Source organism: Echiichthys vipera, assembly GCF_963691815.1.
Source record: "Echiichthys vipera genome assembly, chromosome: 7".
Classification (NCBI taxonomy): Eukaryota; Metazoa; Chordata; class Actinopteri; order Perciformes; family Trachinidae; genus Echiichthys; species Echiichthys vipera.
In genome coordinates, this window is record NC_139832.1 from 32,139,034 (window position 1) to 32,164,107 (window position 25,074).

Here is a 25,074-nt window from a genome sequence, read left to right on the forward strand (position 1 = left end):
TATCATCAATACATACTATTACTAATTCAACTCCATGTTTGCCACCATAATTATTATCATTGTAATGTTCTGTCACTCTAGCTGTGCCTGTTTCTTGCTGTTCTGCTGTATTGACTGCCATAACATATAAGTCATATTCACATTACTATAGATATTTTTATAGTGAATGTAACTTTGTGGTTGCTTGCATCTCTGGGACTGTCTCTCTGTCTGTCTTTGTGTCTCTTTGTCTCTCTCTGTCCATCTGTCCGTCTTTTCTCTCTTTCTCTCTCCCTTTCTTCCTCCCCGAACCAGTGCAGACAGATGTCCGTCCTCCACAGAGCTGGGTCTGTCCCACGTTCCTGCCTGTTAAAGGGAAGGTTTTCGTTGCCAACGTACTCTACGGGGGAATTGTTGGGTCTATGTAAATCATAAATAAGTCATAGAGTGTGGTCTTTACCTACTCTGTAAAGTGTCCTGAGATAACTTTTGTTATGATTTGGCACTAGAAATAAAAGTTTAATTTAAATTTAAATGTGGCCAGATTGTTGTGTGAACAGCTCAACAATGACATCACGCCACAACGCTGTTTACGGCGGCGAAAACGAGCAAACATGGCAACAGCAACCGGTATTGTAGGACTTTATGGCTTAATGCTAAAAAAAAAGTGTGTGGCAGAAGCCTGCAAATTTGTGAGCAGGTGACCCCTTTAAGTCTAGCGTGCACCGGAGTGTCACCCCAAATATTAATGAGGTCTAAACTTCCTTCTCCTTCCACCGGCCACCTGCTTCACCGCTGTCCTCCATGTTTGTTTTTGATTCTGTTCCTGGTATCCGCCTGTGGCACACTTTTTTTCATTTCCAAAACAGTGCAGCGGGGGTCAGAATGACGTCAAAGTCACATTAAATGTGACCTGGCTGTTCAGATTGCGATCACATTAAAAAAAAATCCGATACGTATCTGATTCAGTAGCGCATTTAAAAGTGGCCTGATTCTGATTGGAAAACGTCAGATTCAATGAGACTTGTGCTGTTCACACTGTCAAAAGAAAATCACATATGGGAGGAAAAATCAGATTCAGGTCACTTGGAACTGCAGTGTTAACGGAGCCTAAGGCATTATTACATCCAAAACTGAGCTTTCTGTCTCATGTTGTGGACTGGGGAAGCTTGTGCAAAGACACAGTTGAGCACTTTGTGGCAGCAATGTTCAGAAGCCAACTTGTTGTTGCTTCAGTCTGTGATCACTCATTTTATGTCAAAGCACAACACTTGTAATTAACCTGTATTTATTTATATGCACTAAACCAGCTGGACTAGCTTCATAAATTCATCTTTCTTGTATTTTTCACAAAGCTCCCTCAAACATCTTTTCTCCTTGTGTACACCACCCACCCCCACCTTAACCAGAAAGAAGCAGCAGGCCTACTTAATGAAAGCAGGAAACTCCCATGGGTGCCTAGGGTGTGTGTGTTCTGGGGTATTGATTGAATAGTACGACAGTGGTCCCTAGCAAATAACCAGCATGCATTACCCACTCGCAGTCCACACACACACACACACACACAGGTCAGCAGCATATAGCTATAGTCAATCATAGACCCACTAACGCACACACACACGCTCTACAGAGGACCATTATCTCTGAGTCACAGACTGTCCCTATGCAAGGAATAACCGCACATTCTCTCTCTCACACACACACACACACACACACACACACACACACACACACACACACACACACACACACACACACACACACACACACACACACACACACACACACACACACACACACACACACACACACACACACACACACACACACACACACACACACACACACACACACACACACACACACACACACACACACACACACACACACCTCCAATCCCAAGCCCAGACAGCCGCTTTACGTATTCTTAAATCATCCAGAGACACACAACAGGTCACATTCTCATACAGCAGTTAAACTGCAGCAAATATGAAAAATGAAAATATAACTGAATCACTACTGAATGAAAGCCACAGCAGCATGAACAATACGATTCATCATCTTCACATAGGAGCATGCATATCAGAAGATGGGTTTGGTAGTGGTCCTCGAGTCACAGAGCCCTGCTGATTTTTATTCTAGCCATGTAATGAGAGACTGAATCACACCTGGGATCCACAGTGAATGCAATTAAAGAAAAAGCAACTAGCTGGTAAGATAGAAGACCAGCCGTATTCTGGGTCCTAAAGACTAGCATTGGAAACCATTGTTTGGCTCTGCAGGAAAAAAAAGCTGTTTCAAGGCAGGAAACAAAAAGACCTCCTTGTCCCAAACAGAATACAGATTTTGTGTTTTAACGTCAATATGGCATCATAACCAGGATAATTGCCTGAGTGTGCCTGACATTGAAGCCACTTTGAGATGGTGACCAAACAACATCAGTGTTGGTCATGTGATGCCACTGGGCCCAAAAATACTTTTTCCCATTCACTCACATGAAAAAAGAGACGCCTAAATTTGTGGATAATTTTTTTCGAGCCTCACAACCCCCTCAGGGTGATTCTTAATATCAGAGTAATTAATATCATAACTGGATTCATTCAGTCCCATAACATTTGGAAAGTATAGAACAGACGCATGATTCAAACCATTAAGCCCCCATTCAAGTCAGCTGGAGAGCTAAATAGGAAGTAGCCGGCTCCAAGTCTCTAGTGCACCTGGATGGATCCAACAATGAAGAAGTAGTGCCGATCATTCGGGTATTTTTAGACTCAGAAGTTCAAATTTTATGACATCCACTGAGCAACTTCCATAGCAATGTGCCTCCAGCACAGTATCCACTTCTATTCATACATCCATGGTTAAAGGTATTGGTCTGCACTGTCATGCATTCAGTTATTAACACAGCCTAAATATTCAAATCAATGACAGCATCACTTTGACATTTTGTCCAGTCATGCTTGGCCTGTGGTATTGAACCTATAGATTTATCAGGATGTTAATACATTAGAGTATTGAAACTAAATTTGCCCCTGAAAAACACACCCAAGTTGCATTTACGCACACTGGTGAAATAAACTCAGCAGAGGTTTTAACTCCTACATATATACATATTAGTGTATACATTAGTGTACATTAGTGTATACATTAGTCACTTGCTTGCTTTGACATAACCACAGTGGTTTTAAAGTAGGCTAGAGCTTTTAATTAGCAGAGGTGTTTAGCTGCAGCACAGGTGAAGGCAATAGGCTGCCAAACCAAAAACCCTGGAAAATGATCATCAATTCGGGTGAAGTTCTGTGAGAAGTTGATGGGAGAAAAGCTGCTCTAATCAGGAAGAAAGCATAGTAACTCTAGAAAGTGCTGTGTTGTGTCAAGGTGTTTATGTAGAGAACGCCACTCTCACCGGACTGCATCTGTCCATTTCATGTTCATGAGAAACATGGCACTGTTTGGTGAAAAGAGGGGAATACCTAGAGAGGATTCAGATCACTCTAACACATGCCCTTTGGTGGATTATGCATATGATGCTTGGACAGATACCGAAACAATGGTTGATCATACATTTGATCAATAATAAGAGCTGTGTTGTTATTCTTCTCATACAGAGTTGTGCTGATAAAGACACCAGCTCAGAGTGGACTGTGCAGCTTCGAGACCTGCTTTAATCTTCTCTCAACTTAATTTGTTGATGATCCTCGTAGTTAGCCCTAGCTAAATCCCGAGACCCGCAATGAATTCTTTGACCAACCCATGCAGCAAAGTTTAAACCACAGGGCCATGAGGCCACGCCCCTGCTGCTGCACAGAGCACCGGTTGTTTGCTTATTCAAACTTGATTCATACTAAACGTGTCTCATGTCCAAACTGTCCCAACGAACAGGCCCACCAAGTGTGAAGTAGATCGGATGAATGGTTCATCGCTTATAACTATTCGCTCCGAACAATATTGATCTATGAAGGTCTGGGACCATATTCATGGCTAATAAACATTCCAGAGAAAGTCATATTATATATTCCAAACTATTTTTAAGACTATTTCCATATGCAGGCACCTACATATGACAGCAAGCAACATCAGGCAAGGATGTGGAGAAAAGATGTTTTTACACTGCGTGTCTCTAGAGGGAAAGGAATAAGCCTTATTCTTGGCTCTACACCCCAGCCTCAGTAACCTGAGGACAATGGGCTGTTTATTAACAGATACAAATATAAATATATAAATGGATACCTCAGGAATAATGAGGTCACTTTGCATATCTGCAGGAAAGATATATGCAGGTGGTGTGTGTGTGTATGCAGTGTACAGTGTGTGTGTGTGTGTGTGTGTGTGTGTGTGTGTGTGTGTGTGTGTGTGTGTGTGTGTGTGTGTGTGTGTGTGTGTGTGTGTGTGTGTGTGTGTGTGTGTGTGTGTGTGTGTGTGTGTGTGTGTGTGTGTGCACCCTGGGTAATTAGATAAAGACAAGTGAATTAGCAGAGTCCACAGTGCAGAATGATGTTACACAGACTAACCACGCCTAGCTGAGACCCACTAATCACCACTCATTAGGCTCACAGAAGAGTACGTGTGGATGTTTGTGTGTGTTCATAGCATGAGTGTGTTTGTTAGCTGTGTGTCTTTTCTCATTACCCATGTTAAAATGACTTCATTGAGGTAATTACAGAGCTAAATGATAATAAGCCCTAGACATACTGGATGGGTGGGAGAAAAACAGACATAGGTTTTGTCCCCTCTCCCCTCAAAAAAGTGGGATAGAGACTGACCATCGGATCCAAGTACACTCCATATGGACACAGTCCATCCCACGTTCTGACTTTGGTTACAAAACACTGTCATTAGCAGTTGCCAGGGTAAGCTAGTAAAGACACAAACTGGAACAACGAAAATCAAACACAGTCAGCGTGACCACCGCACATATCTCTATATCCTGTGGGAAGAAAACTAGGAAACTAATGAACACTGGGAAATGTTCCTGAACTGCCCCTGGGTGATAGAAGTGCACTGAAAGAGAGTGCCAGAGCTAGAGGGAGACTTAAAGGGGAATAAAACATACAGTAATATTGCAAAGGTACGGTAGTTATTCAAGTGTTAGATTTGGCAGCCAGGAGCTAGTACTGTGGCCTGCCTGGGACACACTCCACAGCTCAGAGAGATGTATATCTGTCGGCCAAGCATACATAAAACACACACACACACACACACACACACACACACACACTATGTCTGTGCAAGCCTAAAGCAGCCATCAAAAGGTAGGAGAAAGTGTGTGTGCAGCTTCCAGCAGAATGTTTAGAAACCAAACAGTCCCGATACAAGGCTTTCATTCTGCTCCACATCTCCACACTGGACCAGGATTCACAGGCACCTGGCTGGGCACCACCATCTAAAGGAGGGCTCTGAACCAGCCATGAGGTTAAAATCAGACACATGGCTTAGACCTCTTAGTCAGGACAATCCAGGACAAGTATCTGCTGTCATACAATTCAACAACAGTACACTACACTTATCCTTTCTGTGATTGTCAAAATGATCTTGTACAGTAATTTTACAGGCAATAGTCTGCTTCACTTTATTTCAATTAAACAAATTTCTCCACTGAGGTAGGACTGGGGAATCCATTTGATCTCTTGTTTTTGTGCTAGATGTAAAATGTCAACATCATAAAAAAATAAATGAATAAAAAGGTATTAGGCTGAGCACAAAAGTTACTTTTAGTCATAAACTAGCAGACGATGGCTGGCTACAATTGTGTCTTCAAATGCGTTCACATGTCACATGTAACCCTTGTGTTTGGGCGAGAAGTCATGTGACCAATACACGTCCTCTGAGGAGCTACTGGCAGTTGAGGGGAGGAGAGATGGATAAAAGGATTCAGTCGTGTTGCCTCCAAATGTTTGTACCAAATGGATCAAAATTTGATTCTGACACTCTTTACTAATGTATGTCTGAGTAAAAAGTCTTTTTGGGCCCGTAGGCATCATGTGATGGACCTGAACGTTGTAATTCCACCATTTGGCCACTATGTCAAATGGGCTTCACAAATGCACACTGACTCACACAGGCGGAACAGGTGCAGCCGGACACAACAACACAGGCCTGCTCTGTCTCTCAAGGGAATGACTCCCCCACCCCTCACTCACCCTCTGCCTCACTCTGTTGTGTGGGTGTATGTTAGGTGGCTATATAAAGAGGCCATCTCCCCTCTACCTCATGTTCTTACCCCCACCAAAGCCTGTGTGTGTGTGTGTGTGTTTATAATACAAGGCCTCTCCCTCCGGGAGGCGATCTGCTGAGCCACAGACAAGTTACACGTAAACAAACACACTCAAGGACACACACACACACACACACACACACACACACACACACACACACACACACACACACACACACACACACACACACACACACACACACACACACACACACACACACACACACACACACACACACACACACACACACACACACACACACACACACACACACACACACACACACACACACACACACACACACCCCTGGGACATACTGCGGCAAGGGAGAGCAGCACCCAACTCCAATGTCTGGAAACAGGATGATGAAAGAGCTACACACGTCATGGAAGGTAGCAGAAAGGACACGCACACACACATACACACATACACACTGTTTGTACACCAACATATAAAACTGTATCAGCTGAGAAACAATGCATGGAATCACACAGATCGGCGGGAAAGCATACTCACAAATAAGTTAATAGCTGCTCACATATTTGAATTTTTGATGCGTGCACACACACACACACACTACAAACCCACAAACAAGGGGCTTAAATGCTGCAATAGAGACACACACACACACACACACACACACACACACACACACACACACACACACACACACACACACACACACACACACACACACACACACACACACACACACACACACACACACACACACACACACACACACACACACACACACACACACACACACACACACACACACTGTTTTCCTGTGGTAGCCTTGGGGAAATTAAAACTACATTATGGACCTCCAGAGGGTAGTGGTGAGAGAGGGATAGAGGAAGCCAGAGAAGGAGGGGGAGAGAGAAATAGAGGAGGGAGAAGGGCCAGTGTCCTGTAATTTTCTCAGCTCTCCATCAACCAGATATTACAGTCAACCAGGAACAGTGATCCTTCATTGTGAAATTCCCGGTGAAATCGGTGAATATTATCTTATTTTCTGCTGGGCCAGTTGCAGCTAACACAGCACATATAGGCCAATGCTGACAGATCAGTGCATCTCTAGTGATACTACCTTTAATCTCACTGCCTAACATTCCTTACACTCTCTCTCTATCATTATGGGTGGATGGATGGATGTAGGGACGGGCGATATGGCAAAAATATATCACGATTTTTTTACAGTAAAATCACGATTACAACTTCATCATGTTTTTTCACAATCATTTTTAAGTAAGTTACTTAACAGTGCAACCAAAGTATTCCCTATGTAAAAATAGAGCCCTGAAAGAGAAAATATAGAACAGAGCATTGGACATAAGAAAGAGTTTCCTTAAGCTCCTGTTTCCTCTGCTGCTGTTTCACTCTCAGCAGACTTTATAGGATGCTTTCTCTTTAGGTGGTGGAAAAGTTTGTTGTGTTACCATCCGTGTGTGTGTGTGTGTGTGTGTGTGTGTGTGTGTGTGTGTGTGTGTGTGTGTGTGTGTGTGTGTGTGTGTGTGTGTGTGTGTGTGTGTGTGTGTGTGTGTGTGTGTGTGTGTGTGTGTGTGTGTGTGTGTGTGTGTGTGTGGCACGTTTGGGCAGAAAGGCGGCCTCTGTGAAGTGATGGCAGTCCACTGGTGCACAGGACATTTATCTGTTTTTTAGGTGCATATTTTACAGCTTGTTCCACAAATTCTGTGAATAAGTGTGGACAGACAGTGTCGATGAGACGCCCGAGTGCTGTTAGGATACAGTAGTTTCGTTTTCATTTTGTTCAGCGGTGACCTCCGGCTACTCTCTGAATCAAAGCAGATGAGAAATGAGACATCCTCATCACTGCCTGTAGTTTGCTATGATTGGTTGATCTACGTATCTTTAGGGCGGTGCATGAGACGTTCTAGCCAATAGTGTGATTTGGCTGAGGAAGAAAAACCTGATGTGTCTGTGCAGAGAACAGCAATAGATAGAATGTGGCCTACAGTCGATACTAAAATTTCTCTGCTTTTGCTCTCCTTACTTATCATTAGATTCATTGCATCAACGCTGTTCTTTTAGTTTTATATTTTCCTTATAATTTGATGCATGCTGTCGTTTTATTCCCGACCATGTTGAGCTTGGCTGATTTCAGGTTTGTCTAGTTGTGTGACCATGTTTGTGTTTACTGTATTATGTCGTTCTCAATATTTCTTTACATTTCTAAAGAAGGGTATTTTCTTTCAATTTTGTAGCACTTTATGGCTATTCTATAAATAAATCACACAATCACACTTGAGGCTCCTGAGGAGATGGCCCACGTAATGACCTACAATGAAGTAGTCAGATACTTAGAAAAGAGTGTCACAGTGGTGCATCTTTCCTACTGAAGTACTACCATACAGCACATAAGGTATTTTCACCTGTAGATTGGATTTGATCATAGAATCTGGGTTGTTACACTGGAGGAAACAACTCTCTGCTGGCCTTTTTTTTGTGTGAACTGTGAAAATGCAATTCACATATTTTTTGTAGTTTGGATAGATTAGAAGTGACAAAGCGTCACTGTTGTTGCATAAATGTAAACCGAAATGATCAAACTATGTTTAACACATGCACACCAATGCACTTTTCCTGGTTTTAAATGTTGCGTACGCACAAAACAAGGCCTAAAAGAGGGGTACACAACTTCCCACGCAAAAGTTGTGAAACAAACTTGACAGGAGAATGTGTGCACCTGTAAATGAACTAATTTGTACCAACATTTATTGGTGACACAGATGGTGAGGTGGTGAATTGAAGAAGTCATTATATATATATATATATATATAATAGTATGTCCCTCACAGACTTCATATCATACGTTACGTATGGATTCATACTTTACCATAAACCATCAGTGTTATTTGTACTTGTAGTGAGCCATGACAATTTTAATTAAGCACCTTTCAATCTGAAAAGATAACTCAAATCTTGAATCAAAGTCTTCTCAATATTTCATCAGCACTTTCTCTCAATCACATTCTCCAGCCCCAGAGCGCAGTTAACACATAAGCGTTAAAGAATTGAGTGTCAGTAGTTTTTAATTCTATCTCATAAAACATAAATCGTGTGACTTCAGTTATTATGGCTTTAGTTTAGTGTAAACCACAACAGTGAGGCTGTGCTGTCAGGAGCACAGGGCACAGTGAGACACTGAGAGTTGTATCCACAGTTGTTGAAGGTACCTTTTCCAGCAGTGGAGCTTGGGGGTGCCCTTGCCCACACCAGTAGCAGACATACTATGATGTAGGGATGCAATTCTTTTTTTGCCTCTACCTTTGGAACTGACCGCTTTTTTTTTATGTTATGGTCTGCGATTTGTAATATTGGTAATTAAATGAATGAATCGTTTATACGTCCATAATGGTCCTGTAGTCCGCTCTACACAATATGAACAGCCAAAAGAACCAAAAAAATACATTCAGTCTATCTGTCACGGAAGGCTTGCTTTTTTCAAATCTGTCTCAGAGGCTCAACTGATTATCAGAATGTAGACCAGAGCTTGAACAGCAGCAGTAACATGTTGTACACGCAGCATTTTAATCTCACTGCTGTGGACATCAAACTCTATGCTCTCTAACCAACTCACCACAAGCCCCTCTGATGATGTCACAAACATTCATTTTGTTGTGTTCCTCCTGTTGTTGCCTTGATTCACCATAGAGAATCACTGATAAGCAGGCTCATTTCTATTCATCCATATTCATGTGGTTCTTAGCATTGACCATTTATGCTTGAATGTGGGCATGTAGGGGGCGGGTTGTGTGACTGATCTACGTGCTCATATTTTCAGGTGGAATGTGATTTATAAAATAAATGGTAGATCTGCAGGTGTGTGTACGCCATGTCCCCATTTTTGTGCATGTACACCTTTAGTATGGATCTTATTCACTGTTTTAAAAACGACACTCCAGATGCTTTCTGTCATCTGATAGGTGGAGGCAACTTTCTGGCAGGCCAGTCATGCCTGTGTCCCCACACACTCATAAACACACACACACACAAGTGCAGTGTGTGCACACACTCACATTCACACAGTTCTCAAGCTGGGAATAACAATAATGCAGTACGGTCTCAGTTTCTCAGTTTCAGCTCAGGGACCAGACAAACCTTTTCCATGATGACTCACTGGCTCTTTCTGTATGTGACTCTGTGTGTATGTTGTCCAAGAGAAACACTAAGTGTGTGTATGTGTGTGTATGTGTGTGTGGGGAGACTGTCAGACAAGTATTGAGAAAAACAAAACTCTAGAGAAAGAGAGGAGGGTTTCAGCACAAAGTCTCCTTCATGAGACTGGGCATACGTTAAAGTCTGAACAGATGACTCTAAAACAGCAACACGGCTGCTACCTGCCCTTTCCAACTCTTTCTCTCTCATTTCCTTTTTTCTGTCCTTGGCAACTGTATTCTTTTTCTTCTCCCAGCACACTGGGTAAGCGAGAGAACAAGAGAGGAAACAAGGGAGGAAGGGAACAAGTTGTTTTCTCGGGTCCCTCTGAGGGGTGGTGTGGGCACAGGGAAAGAGAAACGGAGGATGTTGGGGCACCTCTGACCTCCGAGGGCTCCTCTCTGGGCCAAAGGGCCACAGAGAGGGAGGAAGGGGAGGAAGGGAAAGAAGGAGATGTAGGAAGGGGAGAGAATAGGTTGGCGCAATGCTATTCCCTTTGAGTCACCCTCCCACCTCCCTCCGCCTTCCCTCCCATGGGTCTTTCCAAACTGAACACACATTTTCCAGAGAAGGCAAAAGACAGACAGAGAGCGAGAGACAGGAAAAAGAGCAGAGGAAGAATAGAGGAGGGCTGTGTGGATTTAATAACATAATAGGAGGGCATGTCTCCCCATTCTCTCTTTTTTTGCTCCCCCTTTCTCACCTCGTCCTTGTCGACAGCATCTCCCAGGGCGTAAAGGAGACAAGGTCTTTTTTCTTTTTAATTTGCTTGAATATGGGATAGTCTGAAATTCTCTCTCTCTCTCTCGGATGGAGGAAGAGAGACAGAGAGAGGGACAGAATGAGAAAGAGAGATTTAGGAAGGCAGAAAGAGACAAGCATGCAGGGAGAGCAAGACTGAGCAATGCAGAGGATGCTGGGACAGGGAATTGATGGTAAAATCCAAATTGAAAGAGTGGCTGAGTAAGGGAATATGGGACAGTATGTTTTTATGGGAGGAAGATTGTGAGATAGGTGTGTGTGCATGTGTGTGTGCGCCATGGGACTATAGCTTCCTGCAGGAACTGACACACACAGCAGTTCTTGTGAGCCACCCAGGACCTCAGTCAGCACCCCCCCCCCCCAAACACACACACACACACACACACACACACACACACACACACACACACACACACACACACACACACACACACACACACACACACACACACACACACACACACACACACACACACACACACACACACACACACACACACACACACACACACACACACACACACACACACACACACACCCTGGAGGAGAGTTAGCAGAGGTCTGAGGAGGGGGGTGGGCAAGGATGGGAGGGTTCAGTACGTCATAGACACCCCAGGGGTCATACTTTCCTATCCTTCTATCCCTAGAGGGCTAAACGAGAGACAGGGCAGGAGAGGTAGAGAGAGAGAGAGATAACTGCATATTTACCACATTCAGCAGTATCTTATTTCCCTGTTGGGATCTAGTCAGAGGAAGTGTTTAACTGTTCTCTGATAGGCTGCAAACCAGAGCAGAAAAACTGGCTACAGCTGACAAACAACGACAGCAACTGTTTTTTGCCATGGTTTGGAAAATGTGTTGTGATACAGGTTAAGGGGGGGGGGCAAATACAAGGCCTATTAATAATGATAGTCATCCAGTCCGTGTCATTTACCTTGAATTCTAGAGCTGTAATTATGAGTCCATTAATCAACCAACATAAAGTTATTGTGCAAGTATAGAAATGTACAGACTCTCCCATGTGAACTCTTTTGGGTTGCAACTTGAATATCTTTGGAGTTTAGACAACTTGAAGCAGGCTCCCACAGTGAAGCTGGTTGAGGCGCAAGATATGGACTTACTGAATACGTTTATGGAGAAGAGATATTGTCAGACTTTATTTTCTCAGTTACCACACATTGTATCTTCTTAGTGCGCACTCATACTAGGTCCAGATGATCCGAGCTGTTCTTTAAGGTGATAGAACCCCCCCCTTCCTTTTGCCCCACGGCCCAGGCCCGCTAGTACTCACTACTCATTACTTGAAATGATCCGGGCCTCGGGTCGTCACCACCTCCCAGAGATTTAGTTTTGTCCGACTGTTTTTGAATATTTTCATCTGACCAAATCTGCAGTAAACACTCCACCTCTGCATCACACCACCGCAAACCATTCAGCTGCATCTTTTTTAATGTCCGCTGCATGGACAGACGTATATAAACAGACATCAGGGCCACCGTCAATGATCCTGCTTGTGCTCCTGCTCATGAGCAAATTCTCTTCAGACGGACACTCTACCTACTTTTTACTTCCACTATATGCAAGAATTATTAGTATTTGTTCCTGTCAATAAGACATAAATCACTTATTAATATATAATCCAGCTCTGAGCTCTCTTTAATTTAAGACGTCATAGTTTGAAATAAGATTAAAGCTCTGAGTGGTGAGGTTTCACACAACACTGTTTATAAAATGTGTGCTTTAAAGTTGTACTCCATAAGATTGTCATCTAGTTAATTGTCTTTTAAGTTTATATCTATCAAAGAGTGAGTTAAAACAATGGTGATTGATCTTATGACCCACTGATGAAAACACTTTTTGCCAAGTATTCCAATATTTTTTTATTTGAATCTTCATTGAACATGTTAAAAAAAAAAATTATAATACAAACTAAATAAAGCAGTAAAAAGGAAAGCAAAAATAGAAAAACAAGTAAATGGGATCCTCAGAATCCTAAGCAATAAATACATGTCTCAAATAATATAGCTTATGGTCACAAGGGATAGCAGGAAGTTAAAAACTTTTCTGGTCCTACCCCCCTCTTATTTTTTTTTAGAAATAATTATAACTATTAATCATAAACAAAGTAAAAATTCAGTGTGTGTGTGTGTGTGTGTGTGTGTGTATGTCTGTTGTGTGTGTGTGTGTGTGTGTGTGTGTGTGTGTGTGTGTGTGTGTGTGTGTGTGTGTGTGTGTGTGTGTGTGTGTGTGTGTGTGTGTGTGTGTGTGTGTGTGTGTGTGTGTGTGTGTGTGTGTGTGTGTGTGTGTGTGTGTGTATTTAAGAGGGGAACATTTAGGGGGGAGGACTGGAAGTAGAGAGGTGAATATGTGTCAATAAAGTTTACAAAAGAGCAAACAAATAAATAAAAAGTCAACACACAAAGTGACCGTGAACGTGACAAGATGGAGGCTCTGACAGAACAGTTTTGTCTGCAGTTACAGCTTACCACCAAAGAGGCCGCTACAAACAACAAATTTCAATTCTTATGGAGTGCAACTTAAATGAAACCATTTTACATATACGGTGAGGGTCACCCACCCTCACACAGTAGGTCCTCTGTAGTTTTTAGGACATGTAAAAATACAATAAATAAAAGCACATCCAGTGAATCCATCTGAGTGCCATCCATCTATCTAAACACATAATGAACTTTAGAGTGCAGCTGGTTCACTCCTTCCTTTTCCATAGAGGCAAAAGGGCGAGTGAGGATAATTTCACATTTCTATTGCAGAGTGGAAACAAGCGAGAAGGGAGAATTGAAGAGGGGAGGGAGGGACAGAGAGGGAGAAATACAGCGTTGATTTGGAGGAATCGCAAGGAAATACAAAATTCAAAAAGAAAAGCCCTACCATCTCTCTGACTTCCTCCCAGGATATCAGCAGACCACAGAGAGTAGTGAAAAAGCACACAAATCTCTCTCTTGTCCCCCTTCCACCCATCTTTCTCTCTCCATATCCCCTTTGTCATCTCTCTTTCCGTTCAGTCGGACTCTCGAGACCAAGGAGTGCCGTCTCTTTTCACTCCTCATTCCTTCTTTTTCTCTTCAAATCTCCTTTTTCCTCACTTATATGGGTTTTCTTTCACCAATCCCTCCATCCTTACTCTATGTTCACTTCATCTCTCCATATTTTCCTCCCTTTTCTCTTTGATATCCCTCTGCGCAGGCCATTATAAACCATGTGGAATTGATATTACAAATTGTGTGTGTCTGTGTGTTTGTGTGTGAGAGACGTATAGACTTAAGCCTCTTGTGTGGATCTGACAGCTTGCTGGAACTCTGTTACATTATGTGTGTGTGTGTGTGTGTGTGTGTGTGTGTGTGTGTGTGTGTGTGTGTGTGTGTGTGTGTGTGTGTGTGTGTGTGTGTGTGTGTGTGTGTGTGTGTGTGTGTGTGTGTGTGTACAAACCTGTCTGGACAGTTGATTCATCCCAAGTCCCTCCACACTCAGAAGAATCCCCTTCTTCTACCGCTGAGGAGAAAAAAAGAGGGAGAGAAAGAGCCATTAGAATGTATAACATTTTGGTACATACTGTCGCCAAGAACAACGTGCAACTTTTTATCTTCTTCGAGAAAGAATGTGCTCAGTCTCATTTACAGTTGGAAAAATTAATATGAAACTTAATCGACTATTTTTTATTATCTATTAATTGTTTCAGTGATTTCTTCTAGTTCAAATGTCAAACATGAATTTGCAGCTTTGCTTTGTCTTAAGAGATAGTGAAGTGAGTATGTTTAGCTATATGAACCCCAGACAATGTCGAGGGATAATCTGAAAGTTTGTCTTTCACACAAGCAGCACTTCCTGAAAATCCTCTGGTTTATATACACAGGAGAATAAGCAGCTGTATTCACACATTGGCTCACTCAGATATTTGCTTTCACACATACAGTCCCTACAGGTAATGTCTACATCATTTCAGGTTTGCAGTGCATATGTGAAAGGGGCTTTAGTCGGACAAAACAAGCTACTTCATGATGTGAGTCAACACTTAGAAATGACCGCACTAAGTGTTGAAACTGGACTATAGGTCTGTTTTTATTAAATAGAATAGTTTCCACTAAAACTAGTCTTAGTTGGTTCTCTGAAATGATTTTCTGTTCTCTTTGTGTGTAAGCAGTCTCTACAAACTTGATTGGAGGGTCATTGGAGTGTGCATGTCTCTGCAAAAGTATGTCCTCTGTAGATGTGTTATTTAAGGCCAGGGAAGCAACAAACATGCAGGTACTGACAACAACAATGTCCTGAGACTTTTCTGACACACACAAACACAGAGCTGATCAGAGCTGGAATGTGACAGACTGACTTCCTGGGTACAACAGGAAGGAGGGAAATACAGCTGGCACACAAACAGGAAATGGCTGGAGCCACCACACAATGGGGTTTCCTGTACACCCCCTCCCCACCACATGATTCCTCACTTCTCACTTACTCACCTCTGCCTCTGATCTCTCACAATCCTGGTTCTCATCCTGCTCTCCCCAGTGACCCCCCCCCCCCACCTCTTTATACCTCTCCTCATATTCCTCACTCCACATCCTCACCAGCTCCCACTTGACCCACCCCATCCTTACATTTAAGACAAAAGCTTGTTTGAAAACAAGAAGTTATAAATCAGTGAATGGTTCTCATGACAAGAAAAACAAACAGCAACAGTTAAACCCCACGGTGTTAACCTGTACACACGGTACACGGTATACTGTATGTGCAGGCAAAATCTACAGTAATATATTTATAATAAGGTTGTCACAATTTCACAATTTATAGCTTCTGATAAAAAGATGCTTGTTTCAGGTCATTTGGATCGCCGAAGCTCTGTTCTGCAGGGACTTTCGACAGGCCAAACGCTGTTCATTTCAGCACAATGCCCACATTACCATGACACAGAAATTAGTGATGGTGTGTAACATGGCAAACTCACAACTCAAGCTGATAAAATCACATTGAGATTTTCCTGCAAAACTAATGATTAGTACAACTGAAGAGCCACACAGTTGATTATGATAAGAAATGCATCGATCCAATACCCTGATCTGATATCTGCTCTGACATCGACTAATTAGCTGGATCAGAAAACCACCATGCCCATCATATCCAATGAAAACAGAGACTACATAGGCTGCGAGTCCTTTTTTCACATCCATTCAAAAAGTCAAAACTACTTTAATATTAATAATGACAAGACTATTTCGGTTCAATTCATACAACTCAACCCCATAAAGAACAACACCAAATACTAATAGTTCTTCTGCTCCTGAGGTGTTTACTAAAGGAACAAATTAAGTATATTACAAATTAAAATTATAACATTAGAAGACTTACTATATTCAACTGATGGACCTAAAGTAGAAACAAAACTGATAAATATGAAAACCACAACCATTGCAGAGCATTTCCTTCACAAAAATATGGGGAAAATCAATCATTTATTGGAACGTCAACTGCTTTGTTGGTTCTACGCCACAAAAACAGCCACAAGCTACTTGTTGCTCCTCCATAACTTACAGGAATGTGTTTTGCCGGAATTAATCATCAAAGGGCTCCTTCCTTTTGGATTGTATTTATTAACTGACTTGAATTGAGAAGCTTGTACCAGTACCAGTTGTTGGTGCTTCAGTTAATGTATCAGGACTCTTATCATGCTACTGCAGAGGTTTGGTGTTATTTGGAGCAGTATTAGTGATTAAAAAATGACGTTTTAATGCGTTCAACTCGCCGCCCCGAGCAAATCCCTTTTAGCCGTGGCAGGTTGTTAGGGACTCTCCGTAAAATCCACATTAATAGTTCATACAAGAAAAGAATTGTCTCGATTGCTTATTTGATGACCCAATTTGCCTAACAAGACCCTGGGGTGATTTTACACCGGAATTTCACTTTAATGCTTTTTTATTGTATACATTTGGTGAAAGTTGCCGTGCGAAAAGTTGTGTCTCATGACCGCCTGTGTTTTCCTGAGTTTGACTTTCACCTTGTTGCATCTACCCACAATTCAGAAGGACCTTGTCCTCCTTCTCAAAAACTAAAGAAACACACCTGGGTCAGCTTTTGAATCAGGATTGAAATCTCTCTTTGAGAGTCTAGGGCTGGAGCTGGTTCTGAGGGCCAGATGTAGACCACAGTGTGCTAATAACGGACTAATGGATCCCTGGGCAAACACATATGCTCAGACGGCACAGCACACATGGACTTTGCACTCGAGAGTCCCACACAGGATTTCGACTTGAAGGCTGTGCATCTATCTCCAAGACGATAGAGACCTCCCACCATGACTGACATGTCTGCCAAACACAGCAGATAGAAACACATGAGAAGGTATGGGGAGAGAAAACCAGAGGAACAACAAAATACTTCCTCTAAACTCAAAATAAAGGGGCTTTCATCCAAAACACCTACAGCATATTGCCCCTTAATTAAGCTGTTTGTCTCGTGATTGACACAATATTATACCTTCAGTATCTTTAGCAACATGCAGTGCAAAGGTGTGTGTGTATTACTGATGCATTTGTTTACAAGGAAGTTGACGTAGAAAGCTGCTGTCAGATGAGATGATAGAAACACCTTCTCTATGTGTGCAAGTTGAACCCTTGAACACAATTCTGACTCCAGACCACCTGTTTATGCCACAGCATCTACACTGAAGATCAAAATTAGAGAACAAATGATTCATTCTTGATTTATTCTGAAATACTGTTTTTTGTTTTTTGAGATTCTCCATGGGGTTTATATCTGACTACAGCGGGTGCACTGCTATTAAAAAAGGAGCTTTAGGAAATTAGACAAGTGAGCGCTTCTCTGCTGAGGAAAGATCTGCTTGTGCTCAAAGCTGGGACCCTCCACCGTTTTACAGTCCTCTTTCCCTTCAAAAACCCCCTTTGACTGCATCCGAATCCACTTATACATTAAATCCTCCTCCAATGATGGTAAATGGTAAATGGACTTGTACTTCTATAGCGCCTTTCTAGTCTTCTGACTACTCAAGGTGCTTTCACACTACTTGTCACATTCACCCATTCACACAGACATTCACACTGATGGCAGTGGATCTACATACCATCTAATCTAATGTAACCATTCACACCACATTCACACACCCATGCGCAGCACGGGGAGCAATTCAGGGTTCAGTGTGTCTTGCCCAAGGACACTTCAACATGCAGACCGGAGGAGCCAGGGATCGAACCACCAATCTCTGGAATGGAGGACGACATGCTACCTCTGAGCTACTGCCGCTCAATTGATGTATTCTATTGATGTATAAGTATTTTCTTTAGTTATAAACTTAGTGATCAGTCGCTGCAGCAAATATTGTGGGACATTTAGGCAGCAAAACTAAATACTGTAGTTATAAACTTGACAAAGGAAACAGAACTAAACTTTTAGCTTCTGAAATAATCAAATGATTATTGTTAATGATCCTGGTTCATAAATGTGCATAAGTGAGCAGCAGCTCTGCAATTTTCACATTTTAGATAATGTGATTAATATTATCTTCATTAACAATGTATTACACCCATTCACTTTTAATCAGAATAGTTTATTTATGACCGAGCTGTGGTTTAACCACAGAGCCGAGGATATAACTGCAGCCCTTAAAATCACTAATCTTACTGTGATAATGCACCCTGTAAATAGCAGGAAAACATTGTGTCTTTGACTTTAGACCAGGTTTTTGTTGGTCAGTTGTGTAGTCGCTTTCTGCTGCCTCAAGATAGCAATGCACTAACAATACACCTCACCAAGACCAACACACCCATGGGCGCAAGTACATTTGCTACCTACACAATGTGGGCCTTGGGCATGAATATGACAACTACGGTGACAGTTGGAAGATAGAGCCCCAAGATGTAATCATCCAATGCATTCTTATCAGTGGGTTCATATGATATCTTACAAAAATGTTTGCACAACAATTTGTAAAATATCTTAAGATAGAAATGTGTTTGTATGACATTGCATGAAATGTGATTATTTAACACAGAAAAGGGTGAGCAGTATGAGAATGTAACAGCTACAGTAAGTTTAGGCAACAGAGCGACTGCGGTTAAGGTTGTAAAAAAGGTTGTGGTCTAACTTAATACATCAGGGACAGAAACACTGGTCACCCAGGACGTGAATGTCCCATGGTTTGGGACCCGCCTCCCTATGATAAGTTTGGCACTCTTACACTACACCTGATTTCCTCCTTTGCTCCAGAAATGATTTCTACAGTAATGAATATGTGGAATCCAGTGCATTACTTCACGTAGTTCTATGTACAAAACAGTGAGTGAGGACAGCCCGACTGCTAACTATATCTCTGATAAAAGCCCATTTTTCTTGATGAGACTGTAGGGAATACAGTCTGTTTCAGTAGCCAAGCACACATAGCTTAATTTAGATTCCCCTATCCTTCCTCTGCCCCCAACCCCCCCTCAGAGACACTCACACCATTACTGTGAACCCTATACACAGCAGGGGGGGCAGTGTGTGTGTGTGTGTGTCTGGTTGTGTGGGAAGGGTTGAGCATGCTTGCACATACCGTATGAGTGAAAGGAGGGAGAGTTCAGTTAGATATGAGTGTGCACTATATGGAATGGTGTTTTACCTTTATCGCAGGAGGCGCAATATTTGTTAAAAAGAGAAAGATCTTTATTTGGTATCATCGGAAAAATCAGAGCGTGATCATTTTAATCTATTAAATGAAAATGAAAATCATGCAAATGCAGATAATTTCCTTCAAAATTTTGAATCATACTTTAGTTGAAATACTTGAAAATTGTTGCAGTTAAATATTTTTTCCAAATTCAGCCATAATGTGCATGAGAAGGTGTGTGTGTGTGTGTGTGTGTGTGTGTGTGTGTGTGTGTGTGTGTGTGTGTGTGTGTGTGTGTGTGTGTGTGTGTGTGTGTGTGTGTGTGTGTGTGTGTGTGTGTGTGTGTGTGTGTGTGTACGTGTATATCTATAGGTACACCATTAGGAAAAATATGCAGCTAGAGAATATTTTACATTTAGATCTCAAGTAGGTGTGTCTGTGAGGAAACATACAGCATTCAAACTATGAAAAGTGTGTGTTGTTGCTCCATCCATTTTTATGCCTTCAGTCCATCAAACTTTCCCTCATTCCCAGGCCTCCAGTTTGAAAAATGCAAACTGGCCCAATAAGCCCATTAACTCCACAACACTACTAGAGTTTCATACAGGCACTACTGAAATAGCCATAACCATGGGTTAACGTTTTTAAGACACAAGGAGTCGAAGGATTTTATGTAGGCCACTTTTGTATATATGTATCGCATCGTGAGCTGAATATCGTGTATCATGTATCATGTATCCTATCGTGAGATTAGTGTATCACTCCAGACCTACTATTTGGACTAATGTGTTTATTTGGTATCCTGAGTCATCTCCACAGAAGAGATGTGCAGATGGCACAAATGTCAAAGAAAAAGGCCAAGTGGCTCTGCTTTTTCACATTATCATTATTATACGTGGAATCATGCTATAGACCTGACACTTTAGGACAGAACTTGAAACTTTCAGGTCATTAGTTGTTGATTCGGCCTCATTTTGCAAGTTCTAAATAAATATTACATTTAAAAAGGGTTCATATATATTTTACTAATTGAATTACCAGACAACATGGTATATTGTGATATACCGTATTTATCGTTATGGAGATATGAAATTACCTTTATCAGGATTAAAGATTTGGGCCATATCTCCCAGCCTGTAGCCTCTGGAGTCTGTACTGGCTTAAATTAATGGTTCAGACAAACACAACGGCTTGTAGAATGTATGAGGTCCTTCTCTTTTAGGTGATTGAACACCTGTAGTCATCATAGAGCCCAGGAATGATATGGGAGTTCCATCTGCAGTCTCTACATCTCTCCACTGTCTTCTTTCTCTTCTTCCATCTGTACAAACTCCTCTGTTTATCTATCTTCTCTGTCTTCTCTTGTTCATTACCCATAACTTGCCATCTTTCTTCACTATTGCCTCTCTCCCTCCATCTCTTAAGTGTTTCTCCCCTGACCACTGCTCACCCACATGCTTTGTTCTAACATCCATCCTTCTCCATCACCCTTCTTTCCCTCTGTCTCTCCTATTCTCCGTCTCTCCTCCACACCTCCCTCAGCATTCCCCTTCTTCTGCCATATTCCCACTCGGTCCTCTTCTATCTTTGTCTTTCCTTCTCAGCTGTCCCGTGAAAGCACTTCAGCCTCAATAAGAAAACCCTTTGTCTTTTTTTCTCCTAAACAACACATGTATGCACGCATGCTATCAGGGCCATTTATTCCCATGGCTGTGGTGTTCCCAGATCTCTTTGATGAACGGGTCACTGTGGCCAATCATGCATTGGCCACGCGGCCCAGAAAGGCGGGATGTGGGTCAGTGTAGCCAATGATACGATGGCTCTTTTCCCAGAGGGGCAAGCTGATTGACAACTGGTGCTGGACAGAAGTCAAGAGGGTAATTGTCATCTCTCTCTCCCTCTCTCTGTCTCTCATCCTAGACACTCTATTCTTCCTCCCTCCTCCCTCCCTCTCCCCCTTTTACCTCCCCTGCCCAACCCGCTTTCTCCCTATAGCTCCACAGGGACTCCCTCATTGGCTGCCCTTCCTGTCCCTCAGGAATGACTTTGTGATGCTACTGGCCGCAGGCTGATGCCAATCTCCATTCCCAGCCCGCCCCCCGGGAGCCCCCCTAACTTCAATGGCCTGTGTCACACACACACACACACACACACACACACACACACACACACACACACACACACACACACACACACACACACACACACACACACACACACACACACACACACACACACACACACACACACACACACACACACACACACACACACACACACACACACACACACACACACACACACACACACACACACACACACACACACACACACACACACACGCTTCTAGCCAGGGAATGGGGCAGAAGCTGATTAACCAAATACTTTTATCAGCAGTAAAACCGCTCTCTCTGCCTCCCTGCATTCTGAACAAAACAGCCTTAAAATACATAAACACACACACAGACACACATCCTAAGCACTGAGCCACTGGCCAGAAACATCAGGCTAGTCTGGGGTTTGGGACAGTGTGTGTGTGTGTGTGTGTGTGTGTGTGTGTGTGTGTGTGTGTGTGTGTGTGTGTGTGTGTGTGTGTGTGTGTGTGTGTGTGTGTGTGTGTGTGTGTGTGTGTGTGTGTGTGTGTGTGTGTGTGTGTGTGTGTGTGTGTGTGTGTGTGTGTGTAAAGGGAGAGAGGTAGCAGAGGGCTTAGATGGATGGCAGAGGGAAAGAACAACAACCACACAAAGCCTGGCGGACAAGCTTCATCGCCCCCTCTATCTTCCTCTTTCTGCTGTCTCTCTTTTCTCACTCCTCCCCTCTTCCTCACTCATCCCTCTCTCTCCCTCTCTTTTGATCCAACATTTTCTACTATCTGATTGTGCTCTTGCATTTTTTGCTATTCCTTCACTTATTGCCGTCACTACTTTTTCCTTATTATTCTTCCCTCTGTACTTCCATCCCAGCTACCCTCATCAATTCACCCGTTTTGTTCCTCACACCTTCTCTTTTGTCTCTTGCTGTATGAGGTCATTGTGGATTTAAACCATGCTGTGCTGCCCAGCTGAGTTGCTACGCAACCTCCCCAACATCCCCAAACTTATCCTGAACAACATATGACAACACAAACACATGCTCTCTTGCTTTCTCTTACAAATGTATCAGCAGCTCAACATCCCAAGGGCTTGTGTTTAAAAAGTTGTAAGACTGAAAAACACGAAGGCCTCAAACAATGTGAAGGAAATTACTGAATCAGGTGCAAAACAAGGCTTTCTCGTTTTATCTTTTTTAAACTGTAGTGAACTATTCCTACTTGTGTATCGGGTCTTCCGAGTACGCATACACAGATTCATGCATATGGGCATGAAATCATCTGTATACAAAAAAACATTTAGAGCTGCTTATTAACACACAACAAATTCACCTTGCTCAGCATTCGTAGAGAAGAACACTCATTTTTACACACAGGCGCAGAGTTGATGTTCAGGGCCAAACAACACAGCTTGAGATTAAAGAGCCTCTCTGATCTGACATTTGTTTTTCTGTCTGTCAGAGAGTGTGGCGGGAAGAGGAATCGATAGCAGAAGAGGTGTGGAGAGGAGAGAGAGTTAGGAGTAAAGGGGGAACAAATGGAAAAGATATAAAGATAGTGGAGTAAGACGTTTAGGAGAAAAGGGGAATAGAAAGAGGAGAGGAAAGGTGAGAGAGGTGAGGACGAGAGCCCCAGTGAAGTGAAAGTAGAGGTGAAGGAGGGCAGTGAGGAGAGAGACATTAGGAGTAGGAGAGAGAGAGAGAGAGAGAGAGAGAAAGAGAGGGCAGGAGGACAGGGGAAGCATTCCTCTGGAGTACCTCGACTCTGGGGAAGGCTCCAGAAATAACTGAACTAGAAGTTCCCCCAGCAGCCTCCACTCACCATTACAGACTGGGACACAGTCAAATAAAGACACCAAGTTCATCATTTGAAAACGCAACTTCAAAATGAACGTAAATGTTGTCAAGAACATCTCAAACAACATGTGTAAATATGCATGCAACTGTTAACTGCTGTAACTGCTACACGCAACACACACACATATAGAGTGCATGAACAGCAAGAGCAGTGAGGGCTGGAGGGTGGAGAGGTAGGGAGGGGTACATAATTGCCTTCTCTTGTACTACAGGCTGGGGAGTGCTTTTTGACTGAAGACACCAATTTCACGCTAAGGCATTATTTAGCTTGATACAAACTTGATTAGGCTTTACAGAAGGAGAGAGAAAGAGAGAGAGACAGTGACACAGAGAGGAAAAGGGAAATAAACAGCTTTGTGTCATGCCGCACCGCTGGTGGATAGATTAACTTGCTCGTCATGCTCCTTCTGGGAGTAACAAGAAAAATATACACAGAGCGCATGTGTGCTTGGAGCGTGGCTGGTTGGTTGTTTGTTTGTATGAGTAGATGTATAATAAAGCATATTATCCTAAACAGAAAATCTAGTTTTAAAAAATATTTTTTAAATTCTTTAATATTAATATTGTTATATTAAAGTTTAGATTAAGAGTAGGCTTTGGGTCAAATGAATAGTTTCTTAGGGTAAAAATGAGAAGTTCAATCTTTACAATTCATAAACAAACTAACTATCCCACAAGTTCTCCACTTTTGCTAATATTTGAACTGTTTTTAGTCCTAAAACTACAGCCTGAAAAAGAAAGAGTGACTCCATGATAGACAGGGTGGTAACAAAAGTGCAACCGAGGTGCAACTTACATGGACCAACAAGAAAGAGAGGAGAGGAATGGTTGGTTTTCAAAATCCCTTTATTCATCCATCTTACAGGAGGAAACAATTACTTTCCCATCATCACAGGGTAAACAAAATCATTCTTACAAGGCAAAAATAAAAACAAACATCAGAAATTCATATTCAGTTCTCCACTGCTCCCTCCAGAGCACAAAAAACCCCAACAGCACACATCCAACTGAAGCCCTGCACAATGTCCATCATGTGGTAGCAGGCATGCTCCACCCTCAGTATGGCCTTCAGCAGTCCCTTCAGGACCAGGCCCTGCTCCAAACTGCCGACACTGAGCGTGGTTCCTGCATGTCAGCCAGATGGAGAACTTCGCACAACTTGATAAAAAGGTTCACCAGAATGTGAACAGTCCTTTTTTTGAGCTGAAACCAAACTTTTAAAAGCACAAACAACACTAACAACCAACGACACTCAACAAACAGATGTGCGAGTGTCTCAATCTGTGAGCAGACAATGCAACCCTCCCCTAGCTCAGGATACTGATGCGCCCTGTATCTGTTTGGATCTATTGTCCCGTGTACAATCCTCCACTGGAGGTC

At 42.5% G+C, this 25,074-nt stretch overlaps 1 protein-coding gene across 1 annotated transcript in view; it reads right to left on the minus strand.

The window, feature by feature from the left end:
- znf423 (zinc finger protein 423) overlaps window positions 1-25,074 on the minus strand; it is a 194,487-nt gene that overhangs the window by 148,385 nt on the left and 21,028 nt on the right. The window contains exon 2 of the mRNA XM_083917541.1: window positions 14,586-14,648. Coding sequence (XP_083773667.1) covers window positions 14,586-14,648 — 63 coding nt within the window. The remainder of the gene's footprint in view (window positions 1-14,585; window positions 14,649-25,074) is intronic.